General features: G+C 38.1%; 3 protein-coding genes and 1 long non-coding RNA gene across 8 annotated transcripts in view; 3 read left to right on the top strand and 1 right to left on the bottom strand.

The window, feature by feature from the left end:
- The first annotated feature begins 633 nt into the window (after positions 1 to 633).
- On the top strand, positions 634 to 8,937 carry LOC103149773 (ATP-binding cassette sub-family F member 2). Of its 2 annotated transcripts, none has more exons than XM_016680199.1 (15): positions 634 to 741; positions 1,467 to 1,617; positions 2,633 to 2,845; positions 2,927 to 3,109; positions 3,975 to 4,146; positions 4,221 to 4,316; positions 4,393 to 4,495; positions 4,649 to 4,744; positions 5,624 to 5,743; positions 5,843 to 5,932; positions 6,028 to 6,138; positions 6,215 to 6,277; positions 6,349 to 6,477; positions 7,445 to 7,648; positions 8,389 to 8,937. In XM_016680199.1, the coding sequence occupies exons 2-15, from the start codon at positions 1,479 to 1,481 to the stop codon at positions 8,491 to 8,493; spliced, it is 1,824 nt and encodes a 607-aa protein (XP_016535685.1). In that variant the 5' UTR covers positions 634 to 741; positions 1,467 to 1,478; the 3' UTR covers positions 8,494 to 8,937. The 2 variants fall into 2 exon arrangements, with proteins under 2 accessions (XP_016535685.1, XP_007569143.2); XM_007569081.2 differs by having other exon boundaries at positions 651 to 756.
- Positions 8,938 to 8,940: 3 nt separating this feature from the next.
- LOC103149775 (uncharacterized) lies at positions 8,941 to 21,682 on the bottom strand. 2 transcript variants are annotated; one of them, XM_007569083.2, is made up of 17 exons: positions 21,303 to 21,682; positions 20,521 to 20,627; positions 20,307 to 20,446; positions 20,057 to 20,214; positions 19,808 to 19,966; positions 18,937 to 19,390; positions 17,805 to 17,903; positions 17,083 to 17,173; positions 16,557 to 16,780; positions 16,242 to 16,484; positions 16,076 to 16,174; positions 14,805 to 14,998; positions 14,542 to 14,716; positions 13,493 to 13,649; positions 13,253 to 13,406; positions 12,132 to 12,243; positions 8,941 to 11,039 (listed from the first exon to the last, which is right to left on the bottom strand). In XM_007569083.2, exons 1-17 carry the CDS (start codon positions 21,321 to 21,323, stop codon positions 10,876 to 10,878), a joined length of 2,751 nt encoding a protein of 916 aa, XP_007569145.1. In that variant the 5' UTR covers positions 21,324 to 21,682; the 3' UTR covers positions 8,941 to 10,875. The 2 variants fall into 2 exon arrangements, with proteins under 2 accessions (XP_007569145.1, XP_007569144.1); XM_007569082.2 differs by having other exon boundaries at positions 20,057 to 20,217; positions 21,303 to 21,679.
- On the top strand, positions 11,286 to 19,100 carry LOC103149774 (uncharacterized). 2 transcript variants are annotated; one of them, XR_001664353.1, is made up of 3 exons: positions 11,286 to 11,660; positions 13,552 to 13,632; positions 17,681 to 17,795. It is a non-coding gene; the product is annotated as an uncharacterized LOC103149774 (long non-coding RNA). The 2 variants fall into 2 exon arrangements; XR_477503.2 differs by lacking the exon at positions 17,681 to 17,795 and adding an exon at positions 19,013 to 19,100 and having other exon boundaries at positions 11,298 to 11,660.
- A 2,489-nt stretch (positions 21,683 to 24,171) lies between the features above and the next one.
- Positions 24,172 to 27,922, top strand: part of slc4a2b (solute carrier family 4 member 2b) — a 50,504-nt gene continuing 46,753 nt past the window's right edge. For both annotated transcript variants that reach the window (XM_007569079.2, XM_007569078.2), the window contains exons 1-2: positions 24,172 to 24,266; positions 24,347 to 24,496. The gene's annotated coding sequence lies outside the window, so the exon portion shown is untranslated. The remainder of the gene's footprint in view (positions 24,267 to 24,346; positions 24,497 to 27,922) is intronic.

The following is a 27,922-nucleotide window of genomic DNA, read 5'->3' as shown; positions in this document are numbered from 1 at the left end:
ATGGTGATAAGAAACCATAGCTAATTGGACCAATTTCAATTTTATCTTCACAGTTCCATTTTAACAATTAATGAAAAATCAAGATGTTGCACGTTTTTGCTGCCACTGCTCAGGATATTACGGATCTCCAGGATTCATAGCTGCATTTCAAACATAGTGAGCAGGGTGTTTGAGAGGATAAAACAGAAACAAACCCACAGTTTTAAGCTTGCATTGCTAGTAGTTAGTCATATAAAACAATTACCAAATTTCTGATTTCTAACTACAACATCCAAAGTTGGTTGAGATGTATTTCTGAAGTTGGTAATCAAATTTCAGTGTCAGATACTTCATTAAAACTACAGTTAATTATGAAGCCTCATATGCATTGTCACTATGAAACAACAAAGAAAATGTCAGATTGTCATTTGTAACATCCAAAATGAGCTAAAGCTATTATTTTTTGTAATACTATTGATATTCTACACATGAATACTTAATAACAGAATACTATTTAAAATTAATTAGTATGAAGAATTATTTGGGATCCGAAAGAACACCGGCTGAGCCAAAGCAACGAATCCCATAAACGAGCCGGAATTCTCATCTCTACTTTTTACTGCAGTCCCACGAGTAGGGGCGGGTCCTGTTATTTTCACCGCCCTTCTTGACCATATATGGTTCGTCTGGCGGTTTAGTGAGCGGCTACATCCACCCGGCAAAAAGTGGACACGAGACGTCAGTGTGCTTCCGACATAAGAGGTACGGAGATATTAGGTAAATGAGATCAATCTGAATTTAACAACTGCTGCATGAATCCCCAACTCAAACCGGTTATTGTGAAAAGAATCTGGCTTGATTTTAAACTCGTTATACTGCTTTGGAACTGTGTCATGTTTAATTTGGGCCTAGAATCGAGTTAGCAGCCAGGCCTGTCAGGTGTAGCTAACGTTACCGGCTCACTTCGTATTGTGCCGGTAGAAATAACTTTACATTTTATCTCTGACGCATGTTTCTTAGTGTTTGACATCTTTTGTGTTTTAGCCAACACCGCCGAATTTCATTTAACTCTTCGGGGACAAAGTGTACAGCTAAAGTTAGCACGGCTAGCCGCTAACAACCGGACTAATCAAGCGTTATAGATGCTGGAGACGCGATTGGAAAGAACCAGAACGTGGCGTTCGTTGTCTTTGCCACCATTATTCAAGTCTTTAAGACGACGTTTTTAATTACGTTGGTTGTTGAAACGTGTTCATTAAAAAAAAGCCTTGTTTCCTTTTAATTATGGGGGTAGTATTTAACCGGCAAGCCGGTTTAGGGTTCTCTGCTAGCGGTTAGTCATCCTGATTCAGACCTCTCTACCTTGTATGACTAATGCCGGTTTAGTCACCTCAGTAATCGCTAAACTATAGATAACCAGAGTTTATTGTCATGTTAATGTGTTTTGTTGCATTCCGTTATCCTCTCTAATGTTTTCCATGGAGTAGCCTTGGGTAACCATGCCGTCAGACTTGGCCAAAAAGAAAGCAGCCAAGAAGAAGGAGGCAGCCAAAGCTCGTCAGCGCCCCAAGAAGTCTGAGGAAGTGAATGGGGACGGAGAACAACCGGAGATTCAAGAAAATGGAGCAGACAGCAATGGTGAGAGGAAGACTGGGATTAGATCTCTGTGGCCAGATCCAGTGGGACTGATTAATGTATATGCAAAATATGTGTCAGAGTAGTCGCATCCAACTCTAAATATGGATGTTTATAAACTTAACTGATTTGTTTTCAATATGCATGTCTCCATCTTGAGATTTGTAATTTAGTGAGTTGTATCCTCCCTAAAAATCTTAAAAGATTCAGGGCTTTTTCCTGTCATTAGTGACCCAGTTATTTAGAAAATCACAAATTAAATAAGAGTCTGCAGAGCTTTTGCTTTTAGAGGGAATACCATAAAATTAAGGAGAGGCACATTATTTAAAAAAAGAGTATAATGAGCTAGTTGCACAAAACTTTAACCGTAAATTAACTTTGTATATTTTGGATTGAATTTTTCCTTAATCTTTTTTTATATGCCTATCTAAACTTTAAAGATCTATCAAAAATTAAAAAAAAAAAATTTTAGCTGCTGTGATTTGACTTTTTTTTTTTAATTCTTAGTTCCTTGGTGTTGATGTCTTCAGATTTTTGACATTTTGGTTTATTTTTTGATTATTTGCACATCTGGCATGTGGGGAGAAATAGTTTTGTAAATTAATAAACATAACCTATTGGGATTTAAAAATGTAAACATGACATTTTTTCACATCACTAAAACAAATAATATTTACAGTTTTCAGTTGGAACAATCTAAATAACAAGCATTTATTGGTTGGCTTTTTCATCTTTCTGACCTAAAACAACTGGATCTGAGTAATGCTAGATGCTACAAAGTCTTGGTTTTGAGACAATAATTTTAGCAACTCCCACTTTTAGATCTGTTTAATAGAAGACACTGCAGCAGAACCAGCCATGCTTTAAAATTAGCCTAAAAGCAGTGATCCCAATAAGTTTTACTCCTATCTTAGAGTAGCATCAATCTAAGCATGTGGCACTATTGGACTGGTTGGGAAGACTAAAACGGTGTGCAGTGATCTATAAAGCAGGACATCTTTGCTCTCTTTGGTTTCAGGCGTCGGCAGCTTAACAAAGGAGCTGGACGAGTTCGAGCTGCGAAAGACGGAGGCTCGGGCCGTGACTGGCGTTCTCGCTTCCCACCCCAACAGCACGGACGTCCACATCAGCAGCCTGTCGCTCACCTTCCACGGCCAAGAGCTGCTGGCAGACACCAGCCTGGAGCTCAACTCGGGCCGACGCTATGGCCTCATCGGGCTTAACGGCACCGGTAACTGTTTAGCTCGGACCTCAGTTTGTTTGAAAGCCAAATCAAAACAATTAGTCATGTTGCGTTTCTTCGCTCTGGTAGGAAAGTCCATGCTACTGTCGGCCATCGGCCACCGTGAGATTCCCATTCCAGAGCACATAGATATTTACCATCTGACCCGGGAGATGGCGCCGAGCGACAAGACGGCTCTGCAGTGTGTCATGGAGGTGGACGAGCAGAGGATCATGCTGGAGAAGGAGGCGGAGAGACTCGCTCATGAAGACTGTGAGTTACATAAGAGCTGACAAAACTGGAGCCGTTGAATAACAGTTGGCTCCATAAGAAATAAATCAATTAATCACATCACAAATCATCATTCTGGTATTTTTTAGAACAATTTTGTTTAGAGAGACATTATAATTCATTTTATTTATGGTTTTGGTTGTTTTTATTTTAGATAATTAATATATTTTGTGAATTATTCTGTACAAAATAATTCACAAATGATGAATTAATGAAAGGGCAAACTTTCATTATTATGCCATTATCAATATAATACTTGAAAATTGTCTCAAACCAACAATATTATTGTTTATTGCAACAATTTAACTGCAGATTTTGTTATTGCAACAAGAAAACCACATGATGATTTAAAATGAGAAATCAATTTCCTTTTAAATGGATTTGTGTAGTTTGCTTAGCCTTTAGAGAGAGATTATTAAAAAGGTGCCATTTTGAAAATTGCTGCAAACATTTGATGAGCAAAGTAGTTGGTTTGCTTTTTTTTTTTAAACATTTATTTTAAAAGTCCTAACTAGCAGTTTTGCCTGGATGAAGCTAATGATTAATACAACTTGAAGGGCAGTTGTGCTTTAAGATTAATCCGTTTTATTTGTTCCAGTTATTTTTATTTTGGAAATTTAAAATGTTTTTCAGTTCCAGTGTCAAATGTTCTTTGGAAATGTAAAGATTATAGTTCTTAAACTATCTCAGAACGACAATATTATTGTTTTATTTCTGGGAACAGCCAAATTTATCAGGCCTAATAAAGACAAGAGAAGGTTTTGGTTTCATAAGATGATTTGAGTGAATATATTAAACATTTAAAAAGCTGCTATGATTGAAACTAAAACTTACTTTCCCCTTAAAGCGGAGTGTGAGAAGCTGATGGAGCTGTACGAGCGTCTGGAGGAGCTGGATGCCGACAAGGCGGAGATGCGAGCCTCTCGGATCCTCCACGGTCTAGGCTTCAGCGCCACCATGCAGCAGAAGAAGCTGAAGGACTTCAGTGGAGGCTGGAGGATGCGTGTCGCTCTGGCCAGGTGAAAACAGGCTAGCTCAGCTTCAGGAATTAGATTTTGTATCGTTTTATGATCTTAACTGTTTGTTTCTGCAGAGCTCTGTTCATCAAACCCTTCATGTTGTTGCTGGACGAGCCGACGAACCACCTGGACCTGGACGCTTGTGTGTGGCTGGAAGAGGAGCTCAAATCGTACGTTTGCGCCTCACCTGGAACGTTTTAGCTGTTTTAGTGTTTTTCTCACCAACCTGCTGCTGCTTCTCTGCAGGTTTAAGAGAATCCTTGTTCTCATCTCACACTCGCAAGACTTCCTGAACGGCGTGTGTACCAACATCATCCACTTGCATCAGAGAAAACTAAAGTACTACACGGTAAGAACACGCTGCCTAGTGTCCAATTAGCAAAGGTCTGGACCCCGGTCGGAATACCTGGAACGAACCAGAGCTAAATAAGGAATCAAGACGAGCTGCTGCTAATAACGCCTCTCTGCTGTTGGTTGACGAAGCAAATCTATATTTGTTCAGGGTAACTATGACCAGTATGTGAAGACCAGAGCAGAGCTGGAAGAGAACCAGATGAAGCGTTTCAACTGGGAGCAGGACCAGATAGCACACATGAAGGTAAACAAGAGGCCTAATTTATTTAACTTTATTTACAAAAATATCCTCAAAATAAAACCTGAAGAGTGCAAATCGCCTTTAACGCAGCGTTTCACGGAGGTGGCAGAGTGATGCTTTGGGATGCTAATATTTAGTATGGAAAGGGAAGCCGATCAGAGTTTTTTTTTTTTTTTTTTTTTTTTTCTTTATTAAATGTAAAATACTGGAAGAAAACCTGCTGGTAAACTCCCAACTAGAGCTACAATAAAACTATTTAAAGCAGGATGTTGACCTTTAATGGCTCTGAGATGATTCATTGCTTGATGGCAACATTTTTTTTTTTAGCTTCCCAAAATCAGCTTAAAAATGTTACTTAGTATTTTATTTCCACTTTTAGCAGGAAACATTTTTAAAACTGCTCCGTCCTGCAAAATTACTCTTAAATTTTTTTTAATAATATTCCCATTTTTAACCCTCAATATGTTTATATAACCCCACTATTTATAATTTGTTGCTAAAATGAAGGACCTTAAAGACCTTAAACTACATTATTTAATATAAAACACTTTTTTTCAGTGTGGTGTGAAGTTTTGCTGCGTGATTTTAATGGAGGGGAAACGTTGCACCGTCTGGTGGACAAAATCATGTTCCTGCCTTTCAGTAACCGGACTTTTCAAATCAGGCATAAAAACTAACCTGAAGACATTTAACTTTTATTTGTGTTTGAAAATGGTTAAATGTGAGAATTATTTTCCATCTTCTTTTCCTCAGGAACAAACATCTGTTTGCGTAGCTTGTCCATTTAATCTATAAGGAACTGGAGCAGCTACTATAACATTTAAAAAGAAAAAGTCTACATGTGTCCTATGCCAAAATGGAGATTTCAAAGANCCTCTCCAGAATTACATTGCCAGGTTCGGCCACGGCTCCGCTAAGTTGGCACGACAAGCACAGAGCAAAGAGAAGACGCTGCAGAAGATGGTGGCATCAGGCTTGACTGAAAGAGTTGTGAATGACAAGGTGCAGCACAGATTGAACCTTCATCAGATTGTTTCATAGCATCTGATTTATTACTGCACAGCTTCCTGCAGTGGACTGAATAAAACCTGTTTTCTCCAGACGCTGTCATTTTATTTTCCTCCCTGTGGGAAGATTCCTCCTCCTGTTATCATGGTTCAGAACGTGAGCTTCAAGTACAGTGACAACACAGTGAGTACAGACATTAAACAACCTCTTTTTGTCTGTTTACCTCCCAAAAAAAAAGACAAACCTGCCTTTTAATCTGCGGCTTAATGTTATCTTAGCCGCACATTTATAAAAACCTGGAGTTTGGTATTGACTTGGATACCCGGGTGGCTCTGGTGGGACCCAATGGAGCCGGGAAATCCACGCTGCTGAAGCTGCTGATGGGAGAGGTGGGTGCCGTTTCTTCAAAACTAACTGGTGAATCGTTCTCTGTGCTAAGATTTATGATTTTCATCCTTTTTACAGCTCCTCCCTACAGACGGCATGATCCGCAAACATTCACACGTGAAGATCGGCAGATATCACCAGGTAAAGGTCAACCCGTTTTAATAAATGATATTAATTTCAGTAAAGTAACCGTTCTCTGTTTGTCTTGGCAGCACCTGACGGAGCAGCTGGAGCTCGACCTTTCACCTTTGGAGTACATGATGAAGTGTTTCCCTGAGATCAAGGAGAAGGAGGAGATGAGGAAGATCATCGGTCGCTACGGCCTCACAGGAAAACAGCAGGTAGCAAAAACACGCTTCGTACGGTTTTCCCACAGCAAAATCTGACCGTTTTCAATAAAATTCTAGCACTAAAGCATAAAAATGAACCAAATTCACTATTATGTCATTTATTACTGCTTTTAATGTCTTGTGATTGTATTCTACAAAGAAAACTAAAATAATAATTTTGATACACCTTGACTGGTCTGAGAACAAAACACAAATCCCCCAATTTCAATCACTTTCAAATATTAAATTACACAGATCAATAGCTCATCGAGCCATTGGGATTAATAAATATTCATTACACTGATCAGGTTATCTAATTTACTCAAATTAAATGCTTAACCTGAATATAATTACACGACTTTCTGTGACTCCTAAAAGTTTACTACTTTATTTCAAAACTCCAGATAAAATATCAAGGACTTTATACAAAACTCAATATGTGTGAAATGATTAATCGTGATTAATCGATTATAGAAATAATCACCTAATTTAGTACTGCTTGTTAGCTGGAGTACAAACTCAAAAAATGTAATTTGCTGAAAGAATAAAGCAGTAATTAAGCCAAAACTGTTCTGAAAATATACATTTTGCATTCAATATAAATGATAAATTTTATACTCAAGTGGTATTATTTTAGATTCATCAGGTTCAAATTCTGCAAACAATAAAATACTAAACACTTTTAGTTTATAAATCAGTAACCCAAAAAAATAAAATTCGTAATTTTCTTTGATACAAATAATAAAGCATACATTTATTATTTAGAATAAAATGTTATTTTGTTGCATTTTATTCAATAAAATGTTTCTTATTCAAACACCCAATTAATTGATTACTAAAATAATTTAGTTGTAGCTTTAGCATCAAGCATTTTCCAAAACGCCTCATTGTAAGTTAGGCATATTCAAGGATTTCAAGCACCAGTACAAACGCATGAAGTGTCTCATTATTTCTAAAAACCTCCTTTAATTCCCTTCAGGTGAGTCCGATCAGGAACTTGTCAGATGGTCAGAAGTGCAGAGTTTGTTTTGCCTGGCTGGCCTGGCAGAACCCCCACATGCTGTTCCTGGACGAGCCGACTAATCACCTGGACATCGAGACCATCGACGCGCTGGCAGAGGCAATCAACGAGTTTGAGGGAGGCATGATGCTAGTTAGTCACGACTTCAGGCTAATTCAACAGGTACGACTTCCTCCGAGACACCCGAAACCTAACATTTGAGTAGAGTGGATGTTTTAAATCGCTCAAGACTGACATGATTAATCGTGATTAATCTATTATTGAAATAATCAACTAAGTCAGTAGTTGATGGATAACTGGAGTATACAGCTTCAAGAATGGCTTTAGATTTTAAATTTACTGATTTAAAAATGATTAATCGGCTAAGTTGTGATTAATTAATTATTCGTTAACAGAGTATACAGACTCAGAAAAAAAACTTTGATTTTTAAATCTGTAGATTTAAAATGCCAACTCTAGGACTGAAATGATTAATTGTGATTAATCAAATATTGAAATAATCAACTAAGTCAATTGCTAACTGAAGTATACAGACTCATGAAAGGCCATTTGCTTAAAAAGAAGTTAAAGTACAAATTAAACTGAAACCATGAAAAGAAATGTTTACATTTTTTATTTAAGATGAAAATTAAAAACAAAATCTTTGGTAAATCTGAACCGGGTGATGATAAAACACATTTAAAAAGGATGCTAAATTATTTAAAAAAGGAACTGAATTGTTTCCATCTCAATGCATTTCTAATATTGTACAAAGATGGCTTAAGTAGTTAAGTGAAAAATCAGTAAATTGTGCCCCTTTTAAAAAAATAATTAGATTAATCTTAAGAATAATCGATTAATCGATTACCAAAATCGTTAGCTGCAGCCCTAAAATCTTTTTTTTTATTTATTATTTTCCCCAGGTGGCTCAAGAAATCTGGGTGTGTGAGAATCAAACCATCACGAAGTGGAAGAGCGGCATCTTGGGATACAAGGAGCATTTGAAGTCAAAGATAGAGAAGCAGTGAAGGCAGGTGACCTGACGCACCTGGTCGCTCGTTTATGACATCATGGACCTGCGAGTTTCTGAACGGAGGAGCAGGAAACGTCCTACTGAACAGAACCAATCTATTATGCATCTTATCGGACTCGTCTCTCATACACCTAGTACTGTTTCCTCACGGTTTGACTGCAGTCCAAGCCCTGCCCCTCCTCCACCTCAGGCTGCGCTCTGATTGGCTGATTCACCTGGAATGCATTCCATTGTGTTTGTCTTCAAAGAAGTCTTTTTGTTCCTTCTTAAAAGTTCTGTTTTACCCCAAGAAGAAGTAAGCAGCAGCTTTTAGGTCATTTTATCATATTTAAAAGGTGACTTCTTTCTTTTTTTTCTTTCCCCCTCCAGTGTAAAAGAGCAGTTCTGCACTAATGCAATAAAGGTTTGTCTCAATAAACGGAACAATAAAAACAGCAAAGCTAATTGGAGAAGTCTTTATTATTCTTTACGCATTTACAGGGACTGTATCAAAGTCATTACCTTTTAGGGAAAATAAACTATTGCAACAAGGAAAAGATTTAAAGCGAGTTTGTTTTGGTTATGAAAATCAAAATGGCTGAATTCCCAAAGATTTACACTTGACTGGTATTTCTTGGCATAAATTACATTAGGAGGAAACTGGAGGCCATGCTGTACCAGGATGATTAATTTATTATTGAATGAAAATTAACTAATGTTCTTGAACAATGCCTTGCAAAAGTATTGAAACCCAATGAATTAATCAAAATGTATATTAGTAATTTACACTTACTGTCTGTAAACTGAAGAGGTAACAACCTCCTTTTTATTTGTATTAAGATTTATGTCTTCTTCAGCACAGCTGTTAGTGGAGCACATCTGAGTGATTTTCAGCTCTTAGATTCAAGTCTAGACTTTGACTAGGACATTCCATTGTAGCTCTCGTAGTCTTTTTTCTGTTATCTCCCTCCAACTGTCCTGTTGCCACAGGCTGATGCTGCCATCACTTCATTTTAAGCTTATCTGACCCAAGCATGTTCTTCCATTAAGATCCAGATTTAAAACTTCACAAATGCACTATTTAGTGTGTGTTTATGACTTTGAATCCCAATAAAATACACAAGTTTAAGATCTGATTTCTACTTTTGCAAGGCACTGCATTTCCACATTTGACGTCAAGATTCTAATAGAAAAAAAACAGGAATAGAAATTAAAATAAGTCTGCCTTAGTCTGTTTTTCATGCTGCTTGACCTGCATTCCTTCACATAGTTAAAGCTGTAATGTTTATCAAGTCTTACGACTTTATGCTGCAGAGTGTAAATCAGTAACTATATGCTGAGTGTAAACTTCCTAAACCGATTAATTAAGCAGAAGGAAAAGTTCAGAGTTTTGGACTGAGGTTCTGCTTTTTTTCTTTTCTTTAAAGCTTACATATATATGCAATATCTTAAAAGAAAAAAAGTAACTTGTCTTAATTTAGTTCAAATCCAGATCAGTTGGAACCTTTTTATTTGATTGCTTATTTAGGCAAAAGGTAGGAGGCGGTACTTCTCCGATTAGCTTCCTGTATGAAACATCTACACACCTTTCTGAGTTCAGAGTTTTTTATGTTATTTTTAAAGTATAAAATAAAATTAAGTTTAGGCTGAAATTTCTAGAATTAAATATAGAATTTTAAAAAATAATCAGGAAGGAAGGACATAACAAAGAGGGTCAAAAAGTAGAGATGGAAGAAAACAGGAAATAGGGCAAAAAATAAAAAAAATAATATATATATAAAAGGAAAGGCATAAAAACAATGTGATGAGATGAAGTCTGGAAATAATACTTTTAATGCCCTTTATTTTCTGGAAAATGCTATCATAATTCTCCAAACTGGGTAGAAACCCTGGTACGCGTTTCACACAGGAAGATTATTAGTGGTGCACCCCCTACAACCTTAATTTCCCATGATCCCATCCAGTGAAAATCTGAAGCTCATAAAAGAGCAACTGCATAAACTTCTATGAAATAAAAAGAAGAACTGCTCAAATTAATTTTTATTCTTGTCTTTATACCCAAAAGCATAAAAAAACTTTAAGGTTTCAGAGCTGTAGAAGAGCAGTTACCTTCAGCTTCCAGGATAAACTAGTCTGGATTTGGACCAAATAAAGACACCAGGACCATTATTTGCTGCTCAGAACCAGAACTTCTCTGTAAAACCCTGAACTGTTCCTTTAAGGTTTCAGCGATTGTCAGATTACCGGCACTAGCTGGAGTTGAGACAGTGCAATTTGGAGGAGTGTTTTTACTCAATGCCGTTTCCAGTTGGTCCGGGTGGCAGCATGGTGCCGAGGCCAGCAGCAGGCAGCCGTGCTCAGGTTCGTCAGTGTTCGTTTCGTCCAAGCAGAGGCATCCTCAGTCCTCGTCTGAGACGGCGTCCAGTGGAATAGTGCGAGTGTTGGTGGCCCGGACGCTGCCGATGTTGGTCAGCGAGAGGAGGTTGGCGATGCCCATCAGACTGACCCCGGTGCCGTCCAGGTTGACCTGAGCCAGACGCATGTCTTTCAGGTGCTTCAGACCTGCAGGGCAGGGATGCACGTTATTGATTAATGAGTTCATAAATAAATAGAAAACTTGAGTTTCCTATTCTGTCTAGATGACAAAATGTTTTCATAATTTAAGTTTTTAAATAAAATAAATTTTTTAATTAAAAAAAAAAATAAAAATAATACATTTTAACAATTTTTTTCTCATCTGTATTAAATACTGACCGAACAAACAGAAATTGTGGGGGGGTTTCACATGAATAAACTTAAGGAATTTATAAAAAAAAATATAGCAAAACAGGAACATCTTAGCTGGCTGAATAGACAAAGAAAAGTTGAAAAGAATAAAATGCGAGAACTATCCCGTATTTTAAGACAAATTTAAGTGCAATTTCTATTAACAAACACTAGATGGCACTGTTCTCATTACTTACATAGATGTTTAAAAAGAAGGGAAAAAAAGTCGCAGCTGTGCTTCCGTTTGCAAACGATTCTTCCGGTCAGAAGTTACAGCTAATACAATAAAAAATATTTTAGACGCTATTGAGACAATTATAGGAAACTCTGTAATTGCAACAAAGGACTGGGAACAAAAGAATCTGTGGGCTAAACCTGCTAATAACGACCTTAAGCTTTTTCCAACTGGACATGGAGGTAAGAAAGATAAAGTACCGCAGTACCACCTCTACTTGCTTTTAAAGTTAAAAACTGACTCCACGAAGTGATATCATTCAGACAGCCCTCAAAGTAGTGCTTATGTTACCATTTTTTTCTCTGTTGTTACATAAAAATTAAAAAAATCCGTAAACTCAGCTTGGACCGATTCTCTTTCCCGTAAAGATAATATCTCCGCCATCTTTGTTTTTGTATATCAACGGCTGGGCTGAAGGATGACGAGCGGCGGCCTCTGCTGGATAGCAGCCAAACTACAACACTAAAAAAAAGGGCTAAGGGACGTTGTTAGTTAATCGATTTGAACTAATTTAATCTAATAAACCATTAATTGTTTTGCGTCAATTAATTATTGATTGTATTTTGGGGGTTTTTTACTGCAAGGGTAAAAAATACAGCAGTTTATCACTCAACCAAGCAGAGATGAGCTTAAAGACGACGAGCTAGCTGTACCTTGGTCCGTGATCCGTGTGTGGCTGAGGTTGATCTTAACCAGCTGATGACAGTGGATCAGACCCCTCCTCACTACCGAGTCCCCCACATGCGTGCTGGCTAACCCCAAAACCTAAAAAACAGGAAATTATAACCAAAACAAAGCTCTGGACTCGCATGATAAACACAAACATTCAAAATAAATGTCATGTTAGTCACGGGGACTTTTCTAAAGGAGATACTGTGTACCAGAAGTTCATTTTCAAATTAAAATAAGTCAAGAATACCTATGTTAAGCTACAATTTTTTTAATAAGCTTTTTTTAATATTCCAGACCAAAACTCGAGTTGTATAACTAGAGTTATAGAGGCTTGAAGTTTATGGCAATTTTTAAAATCAATTGAATTATGTTAAGTTATTTCTGGTCTTTCCAATGGAGATATTGACCATAGCAAACTTTTAAAGTTTTCTTGACTTTCTTGAAGCAGCCAATCAGACATCAGGATGTTTGTGAAAGCAGCCAATCAGACGTCAGGGTCTCTGAAGAGGGATCTCTAGTAAGTTTGATGGATGAAGTTGAAAAAAATTTAATTATGCTTCAGCACAGGAACACAAAAATAATTTAATAAATCATACAATTATTATGTCTAGTTTTTAAATTAAAATCTAAACATTTAATTGAGGCACATGCATTCAACGAAATTTTAAAACTCTCAAAGCAAGTCAAATAATTGTATCTAGTATTAGTTTTTTTTAATTGATTTTAAAAACACAGTAGAAACACAACTGGGATGTTAAGGAAAAACAAATAAATAAATTCTGCAGTTAATAAATTATTTCTGTTTATTTCTCATTTTAAAAAATTGACATTTAAATAATTTTTTCTGAAGTTTTTTGTTGTAATTTGAAACTCTTCACTTTCCATAAATGTGAAGTTCAAAGTTGTAATAAGATCAAATGTGGTTTTCTACATTTGATCTTACCTCTTCATGCTAATCTTACTTCTGCATTTAATCCAAATTTAATTATAGTTATTTTTAAATCGATATATCTTTTTAAGTATAACCTTTAATAATAATACCCAACACCAGCAGAACTCATGTCAACCCCTGCAGCTCCACTAATATTATCAGGTAAATTACCTGAAGCTGAGGCAGACAGGTGATGAGTTCGGCCACTCCTCGGCTCGTCACCGCCGTTCGGTCCAAACAAAGTTCCTGCAGCTCCAGCAGGCCACGCAGAGAAAGAAGCCCTGCGTCCGTCACCTGCGTGTTGCTCAGAGACAGCTTCTTCAACCTGTTCACAAACGCACACGACACTCTCATCAGTGTGGACGTTCCGCCCACAAGCGTTTCCTGACATGACTGAGGTGTTGGACTGACCTGGTCATGGCGGCTAACTGGCTGACTCCTTGGTCTGTGACCTGTGTGTAATCCTTCAGGTCCAGCTCTGACAGCAGAGTCAGCCGGCAGAGGAACGCCAGCCCCCCATCGGTCACAGTGTGGCGTCCAGGAAGCGTGAGGTGAGTCAACTTCAGACCTGGGGGGAAGTGAGAATCATCGAGATTTAGCTTGGTTTGTTTCCTTCGCATCATCCGTTTACACGTTTTGAGGTTTCAATCAAATTTAGACTTTTTAAGACCATTTGAATGAAATCTAAGACTTCAGGAAGATTATTATATTAGGGCCATGCTTTAAAAAAAATTGCGAAAAAGTCAAAATAATGAGAAAATAGTCGTAATGTTACAACGATGAAGTCATAATGTTATTTTCGTATTATTATTCTTGCTAATATACTTTTGCTAGGTAGCAAGAATATATTAGCAGCTACCATCTTATGGGTTGGAAACAGAAGTGATCCAAAGGTGAGGACGAACATCATCCAGCCATCTGGAGATAAATTTGCATTTAAACCATGATGGACACAAAAAAGTGAACTTGCTAACTCCCTATTTTTTAGCTAGCTATTTTATTTAGCCAGCTAGTTTTTCTCTTTCCTTCATTTCCATTCCTTTTAATGTACCTTTGCAAGCTAGCAAGGATATGTTAGCAGCTAGCAACACAAGCAATCCAGTCAACTGGTAATAAATTTGCACTGAAACCAAATTAGATGCAAAAAATGAGGTTGCTACCTTGCTAGTTCACTTTTTTTTAGCTAATTGGATAGCCAGTTTTTTCTCCTCCCTCTGTTTACATTACACGTATAGCTGCTAATATACCTTTGCTAACTAGAAAAGGTATATTAGGAGGTAGTAGCCTCAACCGCCTTAAGTCAAGGAACACGACGAAGAAGCGACTCAAGCGTTCGCTTGACAAAATTTAAGACTGGTGATTATCATATTTAAGGCCCACTTATTTTTTCTAATGAATTTAAGACATTTTAAGGACACAAGGACACCCTGGTTTATTTACACACATTTCAATTTACAAACCTGAGATAATCTTGAGGGCATGATTCCCATCTTTCACGGAGATTCCTCCTAAACTCAGAGAAGACAGAGTTGGGTGGGTGGAGATGCTCTCCAGAGATTCCTCAGTCACGCCCGTCCCGTTCAGATTCAAAGTCTGCAAACTGGACATCCCTGCTAGAGCTGAAATATCTTTAACCTGAAACACCAACACACAACAAGATGAAGAAACATGGCAGACCAGACTCTTAAGACAAACAGCGTTTGGTTAAAATAAGCTGAAGTGCCTTCGTCTGCTTGATGCTGAGGAGTCGCAGCTGTGGTACGCAAGTGGGGAGCACAGCCAGGGTGGCTTCGGTCACCTCTGTCTGGTTCAGGCTGAGCTGAGAGAGACAGGAAGGAGCCGACTGGAGGTACTGAACCATCCCAGCATCTGTCACTTTGGTCTGATCCAGGGACAGGACACACAGGCTCTTCAAGCCTTCAAACCAGAATAAACATTTCATTAGGAATAATTGGTGGACCAAGGTTTAACATCTGCCAAAGTGTTCATATTTAGTCAACCTGTTATCATTCTGTCATGTTACAACCACAAACTTCAGTGTTTTTTTGAGTGTTTGTTGTAAAGTCCTTCACTAACTGTGGAGCCCAAGATGTGGACATTTAAAATTCAGGATGAATTTAAAATTCATGAGAACCTTTATGGGTGAAATTACTGTAAGATTCTCTAAACTTTTTCTTTTTCACAACTTTCTGTTATCTAATAAGTAATTAATCAACTTTACCCACAGTAAAATTCAAACACGTTCAGGGTAAGTTTTCAAACCTTTTCAGCACCACTTTAGAGTTAAAAACAATAAAAATAAACTAAAAAAGATAGTTTAAATTCACTATTATATGATATTATTTATTACTGTCATTAATAATATATTGCAATAGTATTTTACAGCAGGGGAAGCTAGACTGAAATAACATTTTCTGTTTTGAAATGTCTCTTACACCTTATACACCTGACTGGTTGGACAAAGTAAAAAAAATGTTTTCCCTGAGTTTTCTGGCATTTAGAAAATAGAATTTTAATCATTCTAACTGACCTAAGACAAGATCAATTTTACCTGATTTAACTTCAGACAGTGAGAATAAAAATGCATCTTAGTCTTTTTTGTTATCCTTTTGTTTCAACTGTAAATGGTGCTTTTCAAATGAAGAGACATTGGACTGCAATTTATTACCAAACCTGCAGTCTGACTATCAAGGATTTCATACAGAAGTCAAACATTTTCCAAACCTTGAAAACACCTACTTGAAATAAAACTGAATAAGGTGCTTTAACGACAAAGTTCACAACAGACCTCAGTGCTTTTCTGAGAAAAAAAATGGGCGCCAACGGTGTTTGAGACGTCAAGCAGAGCGCCATGTTTTCACCATAAAAACCAAATAAAAGATCAAAGTTTGTGGTTCTAACAAGACAAAATGTGAAAAAAGGGGATAAAGATACTTTTATATAATAACCAATTTAAAGTCTGGCTCTCAGTTGCATTATGGGAAGAATCCTAACCTGTGATGTACTGGAGACAGGAGTTGGTCAGTTTGCTGCAGGATGCCAGGTTGAGTGACTGGAGCTTGACCAGACTGGGGAGGACCGACAGACCAGAATCTGGACAGAACCGGCTCATGAGATCAGGAAGAAACGTAAAGCTGAGGCAGATTTCTGCAGCTCCTACCTGTGATGAGAGGCGAGTTGACCAGACTGAGGTGCTTCAGCGTCGTGAAGGCTCGCAGCTGCCGCAGGAGCTCGTTGGTGGAGTAAGGGTAGCAGTTCAGGACTAATTTCTGCAACTGGCAGCCGAAGAAGAGCTCCAGGGTGCGCGGGCGGAGCAGCCTCTCTCTGGACATGTGGCTGAGCAGCAGCTCCGCCAACTCCGGGGTCAGGCCCGCCAGGCTGCTGCTGTACTGCATGCTGGGAGCTGCAGGGGTGACACGCTTCGTTCTTAGAGAGAACCAGACTTCAGGAGTGTTTTCCTTTCACAGCGTCCTACCCGTCATGAGGTGGACAGTTGCACGGATGGCCAAGGCACATAAGGATGGCACGTTTGGTGTCCTGAAGGGTCTTTTAGGTGGAGTTGGCTGTCCCTGGGAGGCGCTGTGGTCCTCCTGCAGAGCAGCCCTCTGAAGCCGCTCCACCGCAGCCTGACCTGCAGCTACATGCGCAACTGGACCCTCTGCATCCTCGGGGTCAGCTTGGTCCTCCTCTGGAGCGTCTCTGGAAACACACGAGGAAGCACAGAAAACATATCGCTACGTGTTTAGGCCTGCACCGATTGCGGTTTTCTGGCCGATCACAATTACAATCTTTAAAAAGCCGATTTTGATCAATGGCATTATTTTTGTCTGAAATGTCGCTAAATATGCAGTCAAAGCGCTAACAGCAGAGAAAAAGAGGACAGTGTCAGTTTAGTAAAGATAAACTCATACTAAAACCTTTCAATCAGGTTGCGGCAGTCTTTAATGATTACATTTTATAATTTAAACTTCGGTTTAGTGGCTTCCTGTCAGGCGACCCACCTGAGGCGATTGCCCTGGTCCGGCCAGAAGTGTCGGGGTTCAAATCCTGCACGCACCCTGTTCTCCGGGAAGAAAGGCAGCCTCGGCATTCCTGAGCACAGAACACAAAAACTAGTACATTGTTTTTACTCAAAAGTAAAAAGGACCCATCCAAGAAATTACTTGAGTGAAAAGGTATTTGGTAAAATATCTGCTTAAGTACTGAGTAACTGATCAAATTATCAATCATTTTTCAAAAAAAGTTACTTTAGTAACTATTTACTACCCAACTCTGGCTGTAATCTACAAATTATCCTCAGTATTAACAGGCTTTTCTTTATAAATCACTTCAAGCACATTAAATGGATCTGCCGTTAAAAAAATACAGAACAAAACCAGTATTTTAAATTAGTCGTTTCTAAAAATAAACTAAAATATCTGAACTGGGATTTCTTTTCCCTGTCTGCTCTGCAGTAGCGAATAAATCCTGACAAACACATTTCCTAATCCTAATCTCTCCCAAATGTGACCCACGTTCCCAAATTTTCAGTCAAATCTTCTGTAAAGCAGTGAATCTTTGCAACATGGAGAATAAATTGGAGTGGTTCTGTTCCTGCAGCTGCAAGGTCCTGAGAAGGAAAAAGTTTCCACTGGATAAATAGTGGAAACAGGAAGTAAGCGGGAAAAGGGAGTAAGAGGAACGTAGGTCAAAGGGAGGAATGAATCATCTGAAGGATCGGTACCGTTGGGAATTTGTGGTGGTTCTTCCTCTGCTTCCGGTCCCTCATCTGCTTCCAGTCCAGGATCCTCTGGGTCACCAGGAACCAGTCGCTGACCTCGGCCTGTCAAAGAGCAGGAACATAATCCACACTCCAGTGACTCTCATGTAAAAAAAAAAAAAAAAATCATGCCAAAGATCCTGAAAACTAAAATTGATCAGGGTGAGCAGTTTATTTCTGAATTAAATGTCCAACATCAGTATTACATTTGACAACACTGTAATTGACAACACAATTTCATTTTTTTTTTTTTTTTGTGAAATCTTATTTATTGGTGTCGTCGTTCATATTTCCAAATTAATGCGACTTGTATGTGATCTCCTGTGTGAACGACAAATGACCTGAAAGTTTCCCGCATGCGCAGTAGAGGGCGCAATAGCGTCAGAGCGTGCGCAGTGTTTTGCCAACCGTTATAAAAAAAAGAAGAAGAAGAAGAAGTAGTGCTCACTGTGTATATAAACGTGGATGCTAATGGTGGAGTATATTTTACAATTTTAAAGTTGTTAGCTCAATCTTCATTATCGTCGCCATAATTGTTGTTTTTCTTCCCGCTTACGCGTATCAGGGCGCAGAATAGTGACGTTTGTCGAGGATCAATGACGTTCAAGTCGAATGAATGTGACCTGGCCGTTCAGATTCAGGTCACATTTGAAAAGATCGGATGCATATCGGATTTAGAAACTCATATCCAGGTGGCTCTGAGTTGTTCAGACTAATGAAAAGATCAGATACAGGTCGCATGACGGCTAAAATAAAATCGGAATTGGGTCACTTCAGGCTGCAGGTTAGCTTAGCTGCCTGGCTTTCTCTTCAGAAAATAAATATCAAAGAATTCACAATACATACAGTGGGCGAGTGGACCGTAATGTGATACGCAGATAGAAGCGACAAAGATGAACAAATTAAACACATTTCAAATTTTATTTTTGAGAATTTTTTAATCGATTCACAATAACGGTACTAAGAATTGCGATTCTTTTTCTGCACCTCTAGAAGTACAAATAATAGAACCTATATTTATAATTTTAACCCAGTGTGGATTAGAGACATTTTCCATAAAATTCACATCCTGGTTTTTTTTATGTATGGTACTAACCCCAGAAATGTGAAGGTCCAGAGACCGGAGGAATGGCTCTCGGTATCCCTGCATAATTCACAGCCTCCTCCCACAGATCGTCCGGGAGCCGGTGACCCGCCACTGGATTCTGCCTCTCTGCCTCCTCTGGAACGGGAACATGCGGCAGCGGCGGTGGAAAAATACACGGAAGCGGCTCATTGAGAGGCACTGGCAGCGGGTCTGCCGGGCTCGGCGGGTCCTGAGGCGTTTCTGGTGGCGTGGTCTGAATGCAGAGAGCGGCATTCGGAGTGAGGCCCAGAGAGCGCAGCGAACACGCCAGCTCTGCCTCGCCGAAGCGTTTTCTGGGGAAACCCTGGAGGAGGGAAAAGGGGGACAGGGAAGGGTGGCGACCGCTGATGTGCTCCACGACGCTGCGCAGAGGCGCGTCGGCGGAGAAACGCTCACGCATGGATTCACCGGAGGGAAGCCGGATCTGCAGCAATGCACAAAATAAATATGTGAGAAAAAATTTTTAATTAAAAGTTAAGTTAGACAGATTAGATTGCATAGATTAGCTGCATTGAGTAGATGCAAGTTGCCTCAACTAGATAGATTTAAGTTGCATTACCTTTTAAATAAAAATTATTCAAGTTACATTAACTAGATTAAATTGCCTCAACTAGATGGCTGATGGATATGTTTGCACATATATATTATAAGACAGAAACATGTCTATTCTGCTCACCAAAATGAATATTTTTTAAAATAAAATAATGAAAAAACGTATGTAAAAACATGATTACCCAGACCATGTGTCATAAGTACGTCTGAGTAAGTTATCAGTTTTAATTGATGGCTTACTCATATGTTAGGTTGATCACCTTCTACTGCTTTATAAGTGAACACTAACCATGAGGATACAGTTGTTGTCAACATTAGTCTGGACCTTTCCTCCCAGTTTCTGGCCTTCGCTGCTGGGAGGAGCTGTGTCTGCACCAGAGCCGCCGTGGCTTTTCTCCTGGAAGGTTTTCCGATCCTCAGCTATCCGCTTTAACACCATCTCGCGCTCCTGGCAAAACAAAACAAACAAAAAACTAAATTTTCTTCAAAAGCTGCCAACAAACCGGCACATGTTCACGTCTGTTGTCTTTGGTCTGACCTGCTTCTTTTGCTTCTTCTCGGCCAGGACTTTCTGAGCCACACGTTGTCTTTCTTTCTCCTCGAAGTCGCTCTTGTCTTGTTTGATTCGCGACTCAACTGGAGGAGGATCAGGAGACTGGGAGGTCGACTCGGACAGCTTAAGGACTAGAGAGGAACCTGCTGTTAAAGAAAACAGAAAAGAATAAATCAAATAAAATCAGACTAATTAACTTTTATCTGATGAGGAGCTTTTGGGTTTTTTATTTTACCCCTGCTGTCGCTAGAAGAAGCAGGTAGCGTGGAGCTGCTCGCTGCGTCTTTGGGTGGGTTAAAAGCAGAGAGTGCTGTCTCAGAAGACTTGGATGTCTGCTTAACCAACGTATGGCGTGGATACTGACCCTGTAAGAGCCTGTAAATGAGAGGTAATGCGTAAGACGCTTGAGATACATTTCAAAAACTTGAAATTTATTTTAGTTTATTTACCATTCAGCGGCTTCTGTCACAGAAAGATGTCCCGCCTGCATCGCTGCCTGGATCTGTTGTTCTGTGAAACCCATTTCACTGAGGATGAGGAAGAACTCCCCGATCGTCTGCGGCGCAGAATCAGAAACCCAGAAGTTTTACTTTATTTACTTCAATGAACAATGTGACAAATTCAAAACTAACATAAAAAACAAACTTTAATTCTCTCTCCCTTAGAGATTTAAAAACGTACATAAATGTTTTCCAATTATTTTTTATTTCCATCATCGCCATCTTCAATTTTTACTTTTCATAATAATAATCATCAGCTGTATGTTTTCAGAGATTTGTCTGTTTGAAAATGGCCCTCTTAATCCATTATATATATATTTTTTGTTAAAACTGGATTATTACAAACTGGAAACACGGATTCATTACAGCATGCAATAAATAGAAAAAAATAAATAGCAGTACATAAACCGTACCATCTGTGCTTTCTAACTGCAGATTTACCTTTAAACCCCACAGTAAACAATAGTTCATAAAGTTGAGACTCTACGCTAGTTTAGTCAGTATAACTAAGGAAACTCATAATAAAAGGTTAACAGTTTATATATAACACCGGATAAGAGGCAAGAGAGCAGCTGCAGCTAAGACTGCTGCTGTTATTTGGAACAATGGAGGGTGTAAACAAACAGCGTTAGCATCGTAGCTAACAAATAAGCTAACGCAGCTAACATGCTAACGCTTCTACACAGCTGACAGCTGACAGGTCAAAGGTAAACAGGCTGTTGGAAGCTTACCGGTGAAGAAGTTGAGCTCATCTCGTTATTTCACGGTTGCTGCACCAGCATCAAAGTGAAACTGGTGGTTATGATCAACTTTACTGACTCCCTGCTTCTGTTTGGTGAGGAATCTGCACTGCTAGTCGCGCTGACCTCTCCTCTCCTCCTCCCCTCCTGGCTTTCACATTGACGGAGCATCAACGGAAAAACAGCCTATCAACACCGCGGAGAGACGGGATTCCATCTCCAACAGGCAGCGGAGAACAAATCTCATTTCTTCCTCGGTGACTGACAGGTTTAAACCCCCAACCAGAACTGCCTGTGGAGGTTTATTTACGTGACACTGATATTTTGCCCGAAGAGACTCAAATGAAGAGAAAGTAAAAGCTTCGTTTAGTACACCTTAACAGACGCAGGTGTCAAAAAAGTACTCACATTCTCTGCTTAAGTAGAAGTACAGATACTTGCATAAAAAAAATATTCTAGTAAAAGTATTGATCAATAAAATTTTATTTGTATAACACATAAGGTATTACAAAATGCTTTACATCATAAAGACAGAAAAATACAAAGTCATAGAACAATTGAAATATTACACTTTGTCAAGTGCCATTGTTACACATCAAATTGTTAATTAATGTTTAATTGAAGAGTTTTTAGTTTCGATTCAAAGGCACGCAGTGTTTCAGCAGTTTTGCAGTATTCTGGAAGTTTCTTTCATATTTGCGGTGCATAGAAGCTGAATTCTGCTTCTCCATGTCTGGTTCTGGTTCTGGATTCAGAGCAGGCCAGAACCAGAAGCCCTGAGAGGTCAACAACAGTATTTAATGTATTGTGGCACAAAGCCGTTAAGTGATTTATCAACTAGCAAAAGTACAGGTTGGACTGTTCTACTTGAGTAAAAGTAAAAATCTTTTTACTTTACTTTTACTTTTTCAAATCCACTTAAGTACAAAAAGTAGAAAGTAATTTTCACCCACCAGAACATAAAATGACTTTCGATAAGTCTAAAATATTTAAAAAGTTGTAGTCATGCAAAATACATCAGCCTGGTGGGCCACCAGGCTTTGTTTGCCCCCCACCAGGTTATGGGTTGTAAATTTTTTTAAATAGGGATTTTTCTACACCAGGCTTGGGCTTTTTATTGGCTTCAGTAAGTCAAATTAACCGTGACACTTCTATTACACAAAACTAATAAGAAATATTTTAGATTTCAGAAAAGGTGAAGATATTTTTTCATGAGGAAAACATCATCCAACAGGCAACAGAAAGTTTAGTGGAAGGAAAAATGTGAAAGATAACATGGATGGCTGCAGCCTTTCGGGGATTGTGAAGCAATGCCCACTCAAGGCCCATTCAGCTGTTACATCTATTACAATAAATGAGTTTCACTTTTCTGAAATAAGTTCTGATTTATTGGAAATGTACTTGAAGATCAGACCGTGATTGTAAAAGTTTTGTTTAAGTGGATAATTCAAAAAGAAACAAAAAAGATTGAACAGGTGTCGCTTTTGCAGTCATTAGCAACAACTCACCAGCAGGTGGCAGTATCACACAGTGGATTACATTCGATGTATAGGGTAAATGTTTTATGTCATTCATTTTTAGTACAAAAATTACTAGAGGGCCACTGTGGTGCCAGTTTTTTTTCCATGTGATAATAGAACAAAAGAATGAAACAACAAAAAAAAAAAAAACTAAAAACCCCAGCAAAACTACAGGTGAGACCATTACAAATAAAACCATTAAAGAGAGATAAATTATGTTTAAATGACTAATTGGGGAAAATGAGGAGCAGATGTCCAGGTGTGTGATGATTAATTTCCTAAAAAAAAAGTAATGATTGAGCAGTCAACAAGGGTCTGAAATATTGACACTCTGAAGTGATTACTTGTTAATTAATTTCAGTTTATGGTCAAATCACAACAAATGTGATCTCAATGATTTTTACAAAGCAAAAGATCCAGTTTATATTAACAAAGACTGAAACAAATTCAAATACCCTCATAATATTTAATTAATATTACACCCAATACTGTGGAAAGTAATATGATTTACATGGGTGACAGACAATTTATCTTAACGTTGGCTTAACCTAAAGATAAACTTTTATAGGTAGCAATAACAAAAATACTTTCAGTCAAATTTAATTTATTTGAATTTATTTAATTTATTTGACCACATTATTGTTTTTGTGATTAATATAGATTGAATGTGTTTGTCGGAAGAGCAAACTTTCATTATGATAAGTAATTAATAATCAACTTTTTATGAATAGTGGCAACATTAGAACGAGAGACAGTATTACTAAAAGTGATAGAGGAAATGTGAAATACACAAGAAAAATAAATATCTGTGTTGCTTTTAAACTTTTCTGTGGAAATTACTCTGTGTTCTGAAATAGCATTGTTGATAAAGTAGGATGATGCTAATCAGACTGCCAGTCTGTTACAGTAAATTTTTGATTATTTTATTAAATCCTAATTTATTGTTATATGTTTTTTTTATGTCGGATGTTATGTTATTCAACTTTTTCCTAGTTATTCGTTTTTATACCGTGACATTTACCTTAGAGGGTGACAGGAATTATAACGGAAAGACGCATTTACTCAAAAATATGAATCATCGTTTTACGCAGGCGCAGAAATGATCGCCGAACAGCGACTGCAACAATTTCCGATAATTACTTCTCTAAAACCGGAACTTGGTTGTTTGAATTTCAAAATAAATGCACAGATCGTAGTTTGAAACTTTGTAAAAGCGCCCTACATTTTTCTGTGTTATTGTATGGTTTTCATTACGCTTAGTAAATTATTTTCAAACCCAATATTGATAGCAAAGCAAAAGCAGATGTGTGGGGTATGAGTTCCTTGATCTTAATTTGAGCTTTCCACCGGAAGTAGCTGTGAGTTCCTTGCCCTTATTTGACGCGGTACTTGAGAGTAATTCAGAGTTTGAGGCGAGTACGGCTGCCAGGCACCGGTAAGTAAATAAGTCTTAATCTTTGTGATAATTTGAGCTTTTTAGGCATGTCGCTTAATGAAAAATGTGTTATTTTTCAGGATTACCGACCACTTCTGACTGTTAGCTCGTTTTTCCTTGGACAGACTCGCCTCTTGACAGTCAGTGACTGCCACACATGCATGGAGTAATCCCCCAACAGCAGCACCACCAGCGGATGAACCGGCTTTGTTTTCTGCCTTGTTGAACAGGTAATGTAAAGAAAGGTGGGGTGAGAGAGGACAAAGTCTCTGGAGATGGTCAAATTAGTTTTTGAGGGATTAATTAGCGGTGATGGTAATGAATTTAGTGATGGTAGCAGTTAGCAGCAGGGAGCTGACAGCAGCTGCAACCACGAGGGTCGTGTTAATGAGGCAATAAAATTAAACTTTAATGTTTCCCTTGTTTCTCAATAAAGCAGAGGGGAGTGGTCAGGGTTTACTCAGCGTTCATTCATCATGGCTGAGTGGAGCAAGAGCAGCTTTGGTATTTAAGAGCGTTTCCATTTGGAAATATCAGCGCTCTGACAAATAGTTTCCAAAAACGTGAAGACATCTCAATAAAACCATAAAAGCTCCTGCTCACAGAAGGGGAAAATTTAAAAAGGGCTTGTCAGACGCCTGGCAAAATTGCAATGCCGCATTTCCCTCCTTATTTCCGCCTTTTGTTAGATTCCAAATCCAAATTTCGACATATTTTACTGCGAATTTTATGTCATAGCCAAACTCAGTGACGTCACTAAGAATATTTTAGAGCGACTGAAGCCTCCCTAAAATATTCTCAGCCCCTCCCTCTAAATAACTTGGTAATTTTGGTTATTTACTTATTTTAACAAAAACTGCCAACAAATTATCTAACATAACGTGGTTAGACTGAGTTTACATAAAATAACACAAAGTATTCAAATATAGTCAACTTCCTAAAACGATGGCCTAAGTATTTTTCTTTTGCCAAGGGATTGTTTTCTTTTTCTTTTTTAAACCCCCCCCCCAAAAAACAACAAATTACCACCTCTTTCTTTCCAAGACATGTTTTGGGGGGGAAAACATCCACTTTTGTCAAAATAAGACTTGAGCCATTATTTTTATAAAGCTGATGATATGATCATAAATCTGTTCCCGTTTACTTCACGTTTATAATATTCTGTGCAATCGGTGTAAAATATGGCTAGAATTACTCAGTTATGTTATTCAAAGAGTATCTAAAATTTTAGATGCCAATAATCAATTGTAGAACCACAGAAAATTATAATTATCTTATGGCTGGAATTGCTCAGAAGGCATGCAATTCAAATATAGAATTGTTAATCATCACAGCTGTTCTTGGGCGGGATTAGAACTACGTACTTTGAAACTTTCACTTTGTATTACGCTTCATATGAGCTTCTTCAAAAACACAGATGTCTGATAATGTGTAATAAATGCAACGGTAGCAGCAGCCAGTTGTTGATACATTTTCTATTGTGCCTGGACTGTGGAAGGAAGTTAAAACTATTGATAGTGGTTCTTTTGCTCTGGTCCATTTGTGAAAAAAACAAAAAATAAATAAATAAATGAAATGAAACGGAGTGCAACACTGTTTTCAATAGAAATCACAGCTAACTGGTCACACCTCTATTATTTGATCAAGCATTAGTTAGTAGCTTAAAGCAAACTTCAAATCTTACTAATGCACTTTTTAAAATTAAATATCTAAAATTAATAGTGGCTGTTCCTGCCAAACCGCCTGTCCTGATTCTTCCTCTCCATCCTCACACCTTTATTTTTATTTTTTTAAAGCATTTTGTTGCTGCCTTTTCACCGGGACTCGTTTGGAAAAATACGTTTTTAATCTAAATGAGTTATTATCCTGGTAAAAACAAAAATTCACTTGCTTAGCCTTTCCTCTGCCTACATCTCCCAGAATGCTGTGCGATTCTAGATCGTATTCTATATATTGAATATTCAATCAGATGTGTAATCTGTTGATACGGATCATGTCTCTTTTGTAATTATATATTATTGATTGATTTATTGTCCAGTTTCGGCGTGTTTTTATGTGATTTTTGGCCTCCTAGTTTTGCCATTGCAGCCACTTTGCTTTGCGTTGGAATAATAAACGTCGGGAGGACGTGGCATCTGGCGGGACAGAGGAAGGATGTGCCTTTTCTGCTGATTCACCGTTATCATCTGCATATGATCTGCAGGTTATCTGAGATGACTACTCACTTTGAGGACAAGCTGAGATGCCGGATTAAGGGATTATCTTTCCTAGCAGCTGTTAAATATAACTGAAACGAATTACTGCAACATTTTTACCCTAAATATCACCTCAGTGATGTTATAGCCAGTATGACCTTGAAAATCCCTGAAAAATGAGACAAAACTTCAAATTGACTCCTTTTGTTTGTTATTGTGAGGTGCTTAAATTTATCTGATGAATCCGTCTCGGCTCTTGAGTATAACACACAGATTTATTTAACATATTAATCAGCTTTTGTTTCACCTACTTAAAACCCAAACAGTTGAGCAGGACGTCTTCACATTCCTGTTGTGAATTGCTTGTTCATGCAGAAAAGAAGGAAGGAGGAAAAAGCCTGATAAGCATTTTTTCTTCTTTTAAGCCAGGCTCTCTGTTTTTTATGTGTATTTTACTCTCAAAGCCTCCAATTTTCTATAAATATATGTAGCCTTAAAGTTAAACACTATTATTTTAGTCCTGTTTACTATCTAAAGCTGTGGAGCTCTACTCAATTTAAATCCCATTCTTTTGCAAACAGAGCGCTGCTGGTTTGCGTATCTCCAACCCAGAATATAATCACTCAAACTGACTCCCAGGGAAAATATAAACGACCTTTTTATCACAGAGACTTTAGGGTCAAATAGTAGGACTTTGTTTTGTTTGTGTGAGAATGCATCCAGTCTGGGGTTTCTGCAACGGAGAGAAAAGTCTCACTCTTTTTTGCAATTTGTTGCAGCCACACCCTGAAACTGTCGCTCGATGGGTGCGCTCTCAGGGGAACCTAATGAAAGGCCGGACTGTCTTGACTCAATTTTCTTGCATTGTTGTGTATTTTAAAACCTCGTTATTATAGCATTAGTGCTGAATTACTGCTAAAAATGAAAATTTTTGTCTCCTTGTCTGTTCTGTTCACGGCTCAAATGACAGTGAAACAGTCGGATTGTTATGCATTCGTCTGGATGTTTGGATTCATTATCCGATTACTGCTGATATTTAAGAAGTGGCTGATCAATATGCTAAGAAGCATATTGATCAGCCACTTCTGCTGCACTCTCTCTCATGCTGATTAAACCCACAGATGCTGCACTCTCTCTCATGCTGATTAAACCCACAGATTTTCTAAAAGCATAATAATGTTGTTGTCCCTGCGTAAAAATAACCAGGTCAGTAGTTTTTCTGTTCTGATCATCCACATATTTGGTATTGTTTCATGTATTTTAGTATTTATTTTCCCTTGAGTGAAAACTATATTGGGCAGAAAGTGATAGCAGGTCTTAAAACTTTTAGAGGAACTAAATATGAAGAACATAAAATGTGACATTGAGGAAGAGGCTTCATTGCCATACATACCAGGGTTATTTATTTATTTATTTTATTTTATTTTATTTTAAAAGCTGTAAGCTGAGAACATCCCGTTA

This window comes from Poecilia formosa, unplaced genomic scaffold (genome assembly GCF_000485575.1).
Source record: "Poecilia formosa unplaced genomic scaffold, Poecilia_formosa-5.1.2 Scaffold236, whole genome shotgun sequence".
NCBI classification, from domain to species: domain Eukaryota; kingdom Metazoa; phylum Chordata; class Actinopteri; order Cyprinodontiformes; family Poeciliidae; genus Poecilia; species Poecilia formosa.
The sequence above is the reverse complement of the archived record's forward strand: the minus strand, read 5'-3'. Positions and strand labels throughout refer to the sequence as shown.